Below are 12,423 nucleotides of genomic sequence, written 5' to 3' on the forward strand. Positions count from 1 at the left end.
TCTCGGGTGCAGCCAGTGTTGGGGGTGGAGGAGGGTGGGGACGTCCTAAGTCCTGGTGCACAGGGACCTTCCCCAGTGATAGACCCCCTGTGTTCCCCATTTCTTGCTTGTAGAAAAAGCTTTAGTCTCCTAGGCCTTCCCTGAGTTCCAAAGAACAGGCCCAAGCAGTTAATGATTAGAGAAATAAAAAAGCAGAAACAAAGGAAAAGCAGTGAAGCAAAAAAGTAATAATAACCTAAATAATAGTCCAGCCATAAAAGAATCACAAGACTCCGAGTTTCTCCTTGAGGGCGATAGATAAACTTCTGACTCACATTTTTAGTTGTTTTTACAGAAGCCAGGACCCCACCAAGTGAAGACTGCTGACCACAAACACGTAGACCCTAGACTGGTTGGACCAGAAGGTTGATGACTGAGATTACTGAAACATCACACTGTTACCTCACCACTAACCAATCAAAAAACTGTCCATGTACTGTGCAACCCTCAGCCCTGATTTTGCCTTTTAAAACCCTTGCCTGAAAGCCATTGGGGAGTTCAGGTCTTTTGAGCACCAGCTGCCCATTCTCCTTGCCTGGCTCCATGCAATAAATGCTGTACTGTCCTTCCCCACAGCCCAGTGTCAGTAGATTGGCTTTGCTGTGCATGGGGCATTTGTTTTGTCTGCCTGGACACTGTACCCGCTTCTTTGAGGGAACCACTCACCATCCCCAACTCCCCACAAAGTACCTGGGTTCAGGTGTGAGCTGATAATCAGTGTGCACCTAAGACCCAGTGAACCAATGGTAGAACCTCACAGCAACTGGTTGGGATGGACACGTGATCCAAGCCAGGCCAATCAGAATTCTTCCCAGGATTTTTCTGAGGCTGCCTCCTGAGTCCTTTAGCTAGAAGGCTATGTGCCTGTCTGCCAACAGAATGGCTTTCACAGTGCAGGGAAAATCTTAAGGGAGAGAATGATCGCACATATAGAAGAAAACAGATGAGAGAGTCCTGACAGGGTTCGAGCCCCTAAATTCAGTCAACCCCACAGCTGCCCCCATCCTGGCCTCCCGCCATTTGGTTTGTGAGCCTTGCTTGTAAAAAACCACCTTGCCCGACACAAATGAGCATGCCTGCTGCCCTGTTAGAGCCCCCCCTGCGTACATCTGGTACTCACTTGGAAGTGGCCAATCCAGTGTGCAGTTTGCCAATCCCCCCGACTTCCCCTCTTCAGTCTCTTGCATCAGAGGCGGGCACTTAGAGGGCACTCGTTTCAATGCTCAGTTGCCAATGTCTTGAAATTCTTTATCACTTTTGAACAAGGCGCCCTGCTATTTGACTTTACATAGGGCCCCACGAGTTACCTTTGCACAGGGTCCTGGCTCCACGCGTTCCCTCATGGTGGGATCTGCGATTCCACTTCGTCGCTCCAGTTCCCAGGGCCCCCTCCCCCATCACCCACTCCTTAATAACCCTTCCACTCACCCCCTCCCCTATGCCCTTCTCTCCCACCGGAGGCTTTTTTCCCAGAGGCAGCGAGCCATACCCGTGCCAGCTGGGAGTTGTCTATTTGCTCCCCATCTGAGCTCTGTAAAATCCTGAGAGCAGGGATTCACTTGACCTGGAACAATGCCGACAACAGGAGTGGCTTCTCTTGCTTCTAGCCCTCAACCCCCAACATTCTGCAACTGTGTCTCAAACCACCTTCCAGAGGCCTCTGAGAAAGCTACACCACATAGCAAACAACAGTCCAGCACGGGGAGCCTCAGATCTGAGTGACGGAGGACTCTGCCTGTGTCCTCGGGTACAGCCTGCTGAACGTCCAGCAAAGGCACGTCCTTGCCTCGGGCTTCGATGCTTCTCCTGGAAAAGGTGAATTCCAGCCCTCTCCCCGCCTCCCCCAAGGGGGGAATAACACTGAATAAAGCAGCTATAACCTCAGCCTTCACACCCACAATATTTAACGTGAGAAAACCGCCTTGGGGGGGAGAAGCCAACACAAGGGAAACTGACATACAATTTGACAATGGAGAGTCCAGGTGTGGGTAAAAGTGATTTATTTTTGGAGCACAGTAATAGTTATGCAACTAGGAACATTTCATTCACCCCCATCCCATTCATGTTTTGTGTCACAAAGACATACCAAGACTTTGGAAAGAATTCCAAAGGGGATTACATTGAAATGTGCTGTTTCTTCACTTGTTTTTGTGCTCGTCTTAATCACAGTGCACCAAATAAAATAGCTTTACAGCTTACTCAAACTCAAACTTGTCCTCAAAGGAAGCAGTTTAAACATTTCTAACTGTAAATCAGCAATGCAACGATTCCAAGTCAGGACACAGACCCAAGAGACAAAAGCAGCTCTAACATAAAGCCTGTCTTGTCAAAAGAAAAAAAAAAACCACACCACCATGAGGGGAATCCAGTTTGCCTAGAAAGAGTGGGTCTTCTTCAGGACTGCAGTCCCAAAATATTAGGATACAATTGTGGGTGTTGTCTTTGGGAAAAAAAGAGGTGAGGAAGAGATCTGACCTAAGCCGCACTAAGAATCTGGTTTAAAAAGATGAAAGGGCTCACAGGGGACACAAGGTCTCTGTATCTCCAAAGGAAACATTTACCCCACTGAAGGGGGCAGGAGCAGATTCTCCGGGGGGCGCACTGGGCTGCGCCAGCCATGCCCATAGGGAGCGCTCGCCAGTCTGCAGGAGGCTTGGGAGCTGGTTTTCTACTGGGAGGTACCTCACACTCTCCTCATGAACAAACCAGCCAAGATCTGTGAGCTGGACTCATAACCCTGAGTGAATGGGTGGACGCCACCCAGAGATGCCACGGCCCCGGAGGACTCAGGGCCCGCGTCCTGGCAGCACTGTCTCATCTCTTGTCCTTTGCAAATGAGTGGGTCCCTTCCCCCCAAAATTCAAAGCAGTAGTTAGCTAGGAGAAACAGCCATGGTTGAAGGTGGCGAGAAACCTCCATGACCAAGGCTCACCCCAGCTCTGACCAACCCCCCAGAGGTTTCTGAGCAAAAGTCCTGACTCACAGGGCTTGGGCTCAGCTGTGAGGGGTAGCTCAGAAGGCTTGGCCAGTATAGGGCCTGGGCTGGAAACTGCCGTGATGGACGGCTGAAAAACAGGGACGCTTAGCCCTGAGTCAAGGGGCGTGTGTGTGTGTGCCGTGTGCCTGTGTGTGTGGTGTGCGTGTGTGAAGGGTGTGAGGGCCCCGGCCAGATGCCCCTGCCACACCCCCACAGACCAGCACAGCCACGTAATCTCAGAGTGACAAGTGGAGCCCACACGTGGAGGCTAGAACTGGGTTCCCCTCAAGAGGTTAGACAGAGCTCATGTGAAAACCTCCTGATGCCAACATCTGCACCAGCCAACTGACTACCTATTTCAAGCGTGATCTGATGTAATGAAATTCAAGGCCATTCACCAGTTTTCCACCTTTGGCCATGGCTGCCAAGGGCATACAGGCCCACCCGTGGCCAACAAAGGAGAGTTTCCCACTTAGCCTGATTATGTGGGGTGTGTCTCTCTTCCGCTCTATTTCGGGTGTCACCCACTAAATTGATCTTGGGACCCACCTGTGGCTCCCAGTTGCAGCTGGACCAAACAGCCCTGGAGTGTTCTGGACAAACCCTTGGAGCCCTAGTGGGCTTTTGCAGTCTTCAAGCACAAGAAACCACTCCCTCTATGGAAGGCAACCTTATTCTGCAGAACATGGACCTCCAGCAGCAGCCCCTGTGTGGTCAGGGAAGGTCACCAAGTGCCACCGTGGGCACCGCAGAGGGTGAGGAAGCTGGCCTCCTCCAGGGAACGGACCATCTTTAAAGGAAAGGGGGCTCCACCGGGTGGGCCAGCCCAGATGCAGGCTGACCACGGCCACCAGCCCGGTGGGGTCGCAAGGCAAGACTGGGACAGCACATGTGGTAGCCTCGATGAGCTCTCAGGGCTTCCCCACGGGCGCACCGGACCTCTGGAATCTCTGGATAAGGAGGATGAGCCTGGCGATGTCGGAGAGCTCGGGGAACAGGGCCATGACGCTGTCCACCTGGTGGGCCGGGAAGGTGCTGCAGAGCACGGTGCGTGCCCTGGCACGCGAGTCCACCTCGGGGGCGGCAGCCTGGGGCACGGACCCCGAAGCCCCCCCGAGGTCGTCTTCATCCCAGCGCGACCCCGCCCAGGCCGAGCGGCCCGGGAGCCAGTCGGCCCCTAGAGGAAGGGCCCACGGGTCGGCGGGCTGCCGGCGCGGGGGGCGCCGGTCACTCTGCGGGGCGCCGGGGCGGTATCCGCCCCGTAGGCCCGGCGGGCTCCGGGGGCTCTGGAGGCCGGGCAGCACTGGCGGGGACGGCGCGGGCCCGGACGCCCCCCAGTCGGGACAGGGCGGCCTGGGCGCGCGGCCGCTGCCGGGGCCCCGAGGGGGCGCGCAGAGGGGCCCCGGGTCGTCGCTGAGGACGAGCCGCGAGAAAACGCCTCCGAGAGTCGCCACGTCGGCCGCCCGCGCGCTCCCCCGCTGCGCCTCCTCGCCGCCCGCGCCCCGCCAGGCCAGCGTTTGCGCGCGGAGCTCATCCGCCACAGCCAGCTGCGCGTGGTGCGGCCTCTCCGGGTGGTAGAACTTGCACTTGATGCCGTAGGTGCATTTCTTGCCTGGAAGGGGCGGGGCAGGGGGAGAGGGCTCCTGGTGAGAGACCTTGGGTGGGGAGGCCCGGTGTAGTCCGGGCAGTGCCCGCCCTGCGCGGCCTTTCTCGTTGGAGATTCCTCCGGGAAGGCCCCCGGGCCTGCTGCAGACTTGTCAGGTTTAGGGCGGGACGAGGTGGGGAGAAGTGCCCTGGGGCGCAGACAGGACGAATGAGGGTGCGGCACCCTACTCCTCGTGGTATTTTCCACTGGACACGGTACCCCAGTGTTACCCACCCAGCGCAGGGGGACTGTTGTCTGGAAGTTCCCATGACCAGGGACTGAGACCAAATCTCTGGATCCAATGACCTTCAGCCTCCACTTCCCCAGAGACACTGGATCCGGCCAACCTAGTGGCGGGGGGGGGGGGGTGTTGGGAGTGGGTGCTCATGACATAGGATTGTGCCTCCAGTGCTGACTCAGTTTACCCTATTGTCCACATCCCTTGTACTAATCATTGCCCTTCCCTTACATACTGTTTTAACAGAGGTGATCAAATAATTTATCATCCAAACCAGGGCCCTTCTGACAGTGGAAGGGAACAGGATGGGCCACCTCAACGTGTGTGTGTGTGTGTGTGTGTGTGTGTGTGTGTGTGTGTGTGTGTGAGATCACCTTAATTCTAACAAGAAATGACTCTGAGTATCACTTACAGCATCTTAAACTTCTATAGGCACAAAAAACGAGACATTAAATAACTTGCCCAAAGCAAGCTAATGAAAGAGCTGGCTAGAAAGCTAGTGTCCCTGGAGGGCTCTGGGAGAGAATCCTTAATTCTTGATGGATCGCACCAACCAGAGTCCCTAAGGGTAGGTAGGGGTTTAGGAGAGACTGTGGGGCAGGATGTGGGCACAAGGTGCCAGGGGAGGGACTGAGAAAGGAGAGCGTGGGGTGCACACAGCATCCCTGCTCCCTGGATATGACTTTGCTCTGTGTGTGGCCCCTTCATCCAGCCCTCACAAACTGCATGCAACAGGGGTCCAGGATGGCAGTTCACCATTACAATAACCCTGTCTGGAACCTGCCGTCCAGAGAGGGTAAGTTACCTCCCCAGCGTCACACAGCTGATTAAGGGCAGAAGCCGGGCTAGAACCCAGGCTGCGGACCACCCAGCCAGCGCTTCTGACCTGAACAGGGCCCACAAGGCGTGGGGCGCTACCCACCATAGGGGCAGTGTTGCCAGGACGGCTCTGGGGGCTTTGGCTTCCTGCTCAGGAAGTTGCTCAGGGTGGGTCCCCGACGGCCCAGGGGGTCATCAGGAGGCATGAACCTGGAAGACAAGCACAGGGGAGTGACTGCGAGGCCCACAGAGACCCGCCGCGGGCAGCACCAGGGCTCTTGCCGTCCAGGACTCTTTCTCCCACCCAGGGGTTGTCACAGCGTGTTAGAGCAGCACAGCCTTCCTCAACACTGACCCGCACAGAGCACAGCGCTGACAGATCCCAGGACAGCAGCCCCTGGGCCTTGTCCAAGTTTTTCTCCTGCTGAGTCAGCAATGCCAGAATCACTTAGCAACTCCTGGAAACATGCAGGCTCCGGGCTTCACACCAGACCTGCTTAATCAGAACCTCAAGTTGTTCAGGAATCTGCATTTTAACAACTTCCCAGATCATTTTTATCCACTAAAGTTGAAGCATAACTGCACTAGGGCCTAGTCTGAAAGTGACTCTAAGCTGCATTCCAATGTCCTCAACAGAAGGCTGGAGACCTCCGGGGGGCCCGGGGGACTCTCTGGTCCTGGGAGCTCCATTTCTCCTGTGTTGCCCCCACAGCTCTGGGCCTCTCAGGTTGGGGATGAAAATTAACAGAGTTCAAAACGCCAGCTGGTGGGTCAGCGAAGAAGCGGATCCGGGGGCTGCCTGCGCACAGGTGCGGCGGCACACGCAGCCCCAGGGCTCAGCGCAGGCTCCCCCCTCCTCTGCAAACCATGGGCGGGGGTCACTTTGTCACTCTCTGACACCACCCTGCCCCCCGCCTGCCCCTTCCCTTCCCTGGCTTTGGTCTGAGGAGGAAGGGAATGCATCCTCGATGCCCGCAGCTCAAAAGGGAAAACAACGTTCCTCAGAAGGGAAACTCCCTGGTTCAGCACGATCCACTTTTCCTACGAACATACTGTCGTTCCCAGGAGGCGCTTCCAGGTCACACAGAGGTTCCACTGGAGAGGGAGTGGATTCTGATCGGGGGCTTGTAGTTACGGGCTGCTTTCCCCCTTAGTGTCAAGGGTCACGCTGGGGTCCCACCGTGCAGACCACATCCCCCAGGCCGGCCCCCAGCTGGGTGATCCCTGGTCCCGGGTAGCCTGCGTGGCTCAGATCCCAGCTACACAGCCGGCTTCTCAGAGTTGGGCCCTGACCAAGAATCCAGGGAGCCACCCAGTGCAGTTATTAAAAGTTCCCAAAGGCGTCACCTCCTGCTCTTTCCCGGGCCTCACAGCCGGGAGCTGGGCCAGGAGGGCCCTATGGACGTGCCCTGGGCACGGGGCGAGCGTCCTTGCCCACAGGCAGGCGGCAGGCTCTGCCCTCTGGCAGTCGGGGGACCTTCGGGCAGGCCCTGAGCAGAGGCCAGTGTGTCAAGAGGACTTGGCCTGGACCCCAGGCTGTCACCAGGTCAGAGGCGGCCATGATCCACCAGAACTCAGTGAGGATTTTCGGGATCCGATGGTGCCAGCCTTGCCAGCTTCCTCCGGGCCTGAGCCAGAGAGAGGAAGCCTCCAGCCTCCTGAACGTGGAAATGACCGTGGGGGATACTGCAGAGCAGCTGCTGTGACCGTCCGCCCTGGGGCGTAGGAGGGTACCTCTGCCTCCTTGGCTGTGGGTACGCCCTGGAGGCACATGTCCTGGCCTGGCCTGAGAATAACCGCTACCACCAGGGGTACATACAGTCCTCTCTGGTCTTCACGACCGTCTCAGAGGTAAGTGTGACTAATCCAAGGGCAGATGATTCAAGGTGAAGAACATTCAGCCCAGGGAGGTTGAGAGCTTTCCTCACCACACACAGCCAGTAAGTGGCAGAACCTCAGTTTGAAACCTCATCTGCTGCTTCCAGAGCCCTAGCCCTTTCCACCACACACACAGCCCCGCAGGCTCCAGGTCAGGAGCTGGTCTGCCGTGTGCAGGTGGCCTGATATAGCGGCCACGTGGCCTCTGTCTCCCCATCTTCCCTACCCAAGGGCTGCAGCCATTTACACTCACTCACTCAGTAATCTACAACTAGTCACTGGGTGCCTATGATGCGCCAGGCTGGCTGGAGCTGTGGCACATAAGACACATACAGTCCCTGCCCTCACGGAGTTGGGGAGCTTGTCCCAAACCACATTCCTACAAGCCAGTGAGAGAGCCCAGAATGAGGACCGAGCTACCATGCCTGGAACAGAAATTGGAATGGGAGTGACGTCCCAGCCTGCTGTGCCCTCCCATCTTGTCCTACCCTGTGACCAGGCCCACCTTGCCAGGCTCTTCAGCATGCCCCAGGACACCTGCAGTGGACCAGCCATCACACCCTGCCCACCTCAGCCCGGTCTAGGGGCTCACCCAGCACCTGCTAACTGGTCTGTGCTTTGTGGACCAGCCATCACACCCTGCCCACCTCAGCCCCGTCTAGGGACTCACCCAGCACCTGCTAACTGGTCACCCAGCACCTGCTAACTGGTCTGTGCTTTGTGACCCTGACTTCGTCCTCCCTTCGCTGTAGCTGGTTCGTCCAGGGGGGACCTGACCCAGGAGAAACACCCTAGGGGACAGATGAACCAACCAGATTCTCTTGAAAGTGTCAACCAAGACGTATTAAGACAGAGACGGTTCCAAGATCTTTACAGCCCCGAAGAAAAGGTGATGGTGCCCACTCCCATCCGGAATTCAAAACTTTGAAAAAAACAGAAGCATAAAAGAAGTGAAAGGGAGTGCAACAAAGTTCAGATTCACCCCATGATGACAGTTCCAGTGCTCTTATTTGAAATGTTAAATTCTTCAAAAATAAAAAAAAAAGAACGGTCCCCCCAAGGCCATGCGTCAGGCAACTGGGTGCTGGCTCAGCTGGATGTGGGCGTGGGAACAGAAAGGTCACAGGACAGATGGGACAAGACAGCCCCGTGGGGGAAATCTGGTCACGAAAGAGAGGAGGCAGAGAGGGCCAACAGAGAGATGTGCGGCGGGGAAGGGGCGCGGGCGGCCCGGGGCAGGGGGTTCTGAGCCCGGGACTAAGCCCCGCGGGGGCCCTTGTCACCGCCCCGCCCCCTACCCGCCCCGGGACCCCACGGGCCACACGCACCGGTCGTTGACGAAGGAGAACATGAGCAGCCTCTGCTCGATGAACCACTTCCACTCGGGGTTCTCGCTCTGCAGGTCGCGGTAGTTGTCGTTGGAGACGATGACCCCGTCCTGCTCGTAGGCCACCTTCACGATGTAGCGGTCGTCGTAGCAGACCACGCGCTTGCCGCTCACCTTGCGGGACGGCGTGTACACCAGCACCGCCTGCCTCTCCAGCTCCTCCAGCACGTGCTGCTCTGGGGGCCACAGGGCGGGGACCGCATGAGGCGCTTTCTCGGAGGGGCTCTCCACCCCCAGAGCCGTCCTAAACTCCGGAGCGGCTCCGGCAGCTCAGGGCTCCTCTCTGATCAGCTCGCCCCTCCCACCCGTCCCCGCCTCCCTCCCCCTACTCCCCCTTCCCCTAGACCCCTCCCCCCTCTCCCCCCTCCCCCTCTCCCCTATGGCCCAGCCTAGCAGGCGAAGAGCAGGGAGGTCTCAGAGAGGAATTTGCCAGCAGCCTGAGGTCAAGTGGGCTCTTGGCTTCTGTCCTGCCTGCGTCATGACGGGAGCCCTGAGGATGGTGCCCAGCCAGGGAGACACACTTTGGAAGGAAGAGTGAAGCCACAGCTCTTGTCGTTGTGATGGTTACCTGCCCCGTGCCCCTCCCACAGTAGACACAGAGGACTTCTTCTGGAGAAAGACATCCCTATTTTAACTAGAATCCCGGCACTTAGGAATTACCAGGAGCCCTGCATCCACCTGGAAGAGTGCTGCCGGGGCCCTTAGCGGAGAACCACTGCCCCCTCTCCCATGACACAGGAGTCTGCTGGGACACCTTCAGGACGGAGCAGCCCACAACTGACAGCTCTGAGGGACACAAGAATGTCAAGCAGAGAGGCCGGGATTAGGAATCTGCAGCCTACATTCCGCTCTTAGCTCCAGCTCTCGGGTTTTTCACCCCTCTCTGAACATCGGGTTTTGCACTTAGGAAGATGACTCCTGCACCTGCCTCCCAGCATCTGTGGGACGACTGGACCAGCGCATGTGGGGCGAGCCCCCAAGAAGCCAGGGAGGAGGGAGTGTGTCCCGGGAGCTGCAGACGTTACAAGGTCTCTTAGCAGGAGCTAAAATCCGCATCTCTGGACGGCCTACTCTTTGATCTTAGTTTTGCCTTCGGAGACAAAAGAAATCCCTTCCACACGAAACAGTTACTCCGCGTGTGGAAGATGATTAGCATATTCGTCCCCCATGTCTCAGTCCTTTCCTATATGACATGGTTCCCAGACTTTTCAAAAGTGCATAATGCATGTATGGTACAAAGAATAATTTTTTTTCAATGCCGTGTGTGTGGTGATCTTTTTTTTTTTTTTTTTTTTTGCGGTACGCGGGCCTCTCACTGTTGTGGCCTCTCCCCTTGCGGAGCACAGGCTCCGGACGCGCAAGCTCAGCGGCCATGGCTCACCGGCCCAGCTGCTCCGCGGCACGTGGGATCCTCCCGGACCAGGTCACGAACCCGCGTCCCCTGCATCGGCAGGCGGACTCTCAACCACTGCGCCACCAGGGAAGCCCTGATCATTTTGTAATGTATAAAAATATCGAATTGAGACAGGAAGGAAGGTGGAAGGACACAACTATTGAAAGAATGACACAACCATTAAGAAGAACGGGATGCAACAAAAACTGGTTAGAACCTACTAGGCGCAACATGGCAGAAGATTAGACTTCCCTAGACCTTGAGCCTCATTATACCCTTATTGTAATGCATTAAGTAAATGACGCTATGACAGGCACCACGACAGTTTCAAGGCTAGCCATAAAAGGCCAAAAAGTAGGGGTGCCCCAATTCCTAGAATCCCCTGCCCCTTCTCCAAGACAGTTAGAATATTCCCCCCACGCGTTAGCCCAGCCCATAAAAACTAACCACTCATATCGCAGGGCCGGCTCTCACCCTCTGAGATGGCCCACACTCTGTCTATGGAGTGTGTAGCTCTCTAAATAAACCTGCTTTCACTTTACTATGGTTCACTCTAGAATTCTTTCCTGCCCAAAGCCAAGGACCCTCACTTGGTCGTCTGTCCCAAGGACTCACTCAAGACCTCAGACATGACTATCCTCTTGTGCCCCATTTTTCCTGCAACAGAATCACTATGTTGTACATCTGAAATTAATACAATACTGTAAGTCAATTATACTTCAATTTAAAACTACAGTTCATTAGTTAAATGCCAGGTGTGTGGTACTCCCTTTGAGAAATAGAACACGGCCTGTGCTTTGAAGTCCCCATTGCCCCTCGAAGTTTGCATCTCCCTCCACTCCCTTTAAGATAACCCAGTTTTGAGAACTTTGTGTTTATAATTCCCTTGCTTTTATTTTTTTAAATGCATATATATGTACCCTTCAAAAGGACAATCTCCAATGTGATTATGAGCCTCCAGACTTCACACAAATGGAATCACCTCGCACATATTCTTGGGCGACTTCTTTCCTCATTGAACATTGTGTGCCTGAGGTCTGGCCATGTCATGACTGTCAGTTTTGCACAGAAGTCTCCTGGTACAGAAGGACAAGGGTTCCTCTAGGGTCTGTCTTAAGGAGTGATATTGCTGAGTTGTAGGGAAAGGCACTTTACAAGGTAACGCTGCGTTATTTTCCAAAGTAGTTATATCAAGTTACTACCCAACACAGCGTCTAAGGCAACCTTGCCAGCACTTGGCATTTGCAGGTTTTTTAAATTTTTCCCTGTCTGGTGGGTGAAACGTGGCCTCTTGCTGTGATTTTATTTTGCATTTCTCTGGTTACTAATACAACTGAGCATCGCTTCATATGTTTATTGGCCGTTTGTGTTTTCTCTTCTGTCAAAGGCCTATTCATGCCTTAGCACATTTTTCTACATATTTGTCCTTTGTCTTGGTCTTATTAGTTTGGATAAGTTCCCTATAGATTCCAACAGGAATCCTTCATCAGGGATATGTGATATATGGCCTCTCCCAGGTTGAGGCTTGTCTTTTCGTTTTCTTGTTTTTGTGGTATTTGCTAGTGAACGGAAGCTTTTATTGTAATGTAGGCAAATTTATGACTCTTTCCTCTGTCTCTCTGCATTTGTTGTGGCTTGTTTAAAAATTCTTCCCTACCCCAAAGTGAATTCCCTACTCTTTATCCATTATGTATCGCACAATATATATTGCACAATATTGCACAGCTGTTGAAAGACACCATTCTCTGTGTTCAGACCATAAAGAATAATCTGGGACAACTGGTCCATGATGAACACAAGTGTTCATCCCCCCTCCTTCTCATAATCCCATTGAAAGAGAAGGGAAGCAGTACAGAAGGGGTAGGGAATCCATAAGCACATTAAAAATGGGCTTGGGGACAGCAGCAAACCCAGGATTTTGACAAATTTTAGGAAGACAGAAAGCAGGTAGGATCAGAGACTTCCCTGGCAGTCCAGTGGTTAAGACTCCATGCTTCCAATGCAGGGGGTTTGGGTTTGATCCCTGGTCAGTGAACTAAGATCCCAC

At 54.7% G+C, this 12,423-nt stretch overlaps 1 protein-coding gene across 1 annotated transcript in view; it reads right to left on the minus strand.

Annotated features, from left to right (window-relative positions):
• Window positions 1-2,022: 2,022 nt before the first annotated feature.
• Window positions 2,023-12,423, minus strand: part of ZC3H12D (zinc finger CCCH-type containing 12D) — a 45,022-nt gene continuing 34,621 nt past the window's right edge. Inside the window, exons 5-7 of the mRNA XM_019951888.3 lie at window positions 8,925-9,159; window positions 5,822-5,928; window positions 2,023-4,628 (exon numbers count right to left, since the gene is read on the minus strand). Coding sequence (XP_019807447.2) covers window positions 3,928-4,628; window positions 5,822-5,928; window positions 8,925-9,159 — 1,043 coding nt within the window. The 3' untranslated portion in view covers window positions 2,023-3,927. The remainder of the gene's footprint in view (window positions 4,629-5,821; window positions 5,929-8,924; window positions 9,160-12,423) is intronic.

Source organism: Tursiops truncatus, chromosome 12 (assembly GCF_011762595.2).
Source record: "Tursiops truncatus isolate mTurTru1 chromosome 12, mTurTru1.mat.Y, whole genome shotgun sequence".
Taxonomy (NCBI): Eukaryota; Metazoa; Chordata; class Mammalia; order Artiodactyla; family Delphinidae; genus Tursiops; species Tursiops truncatus.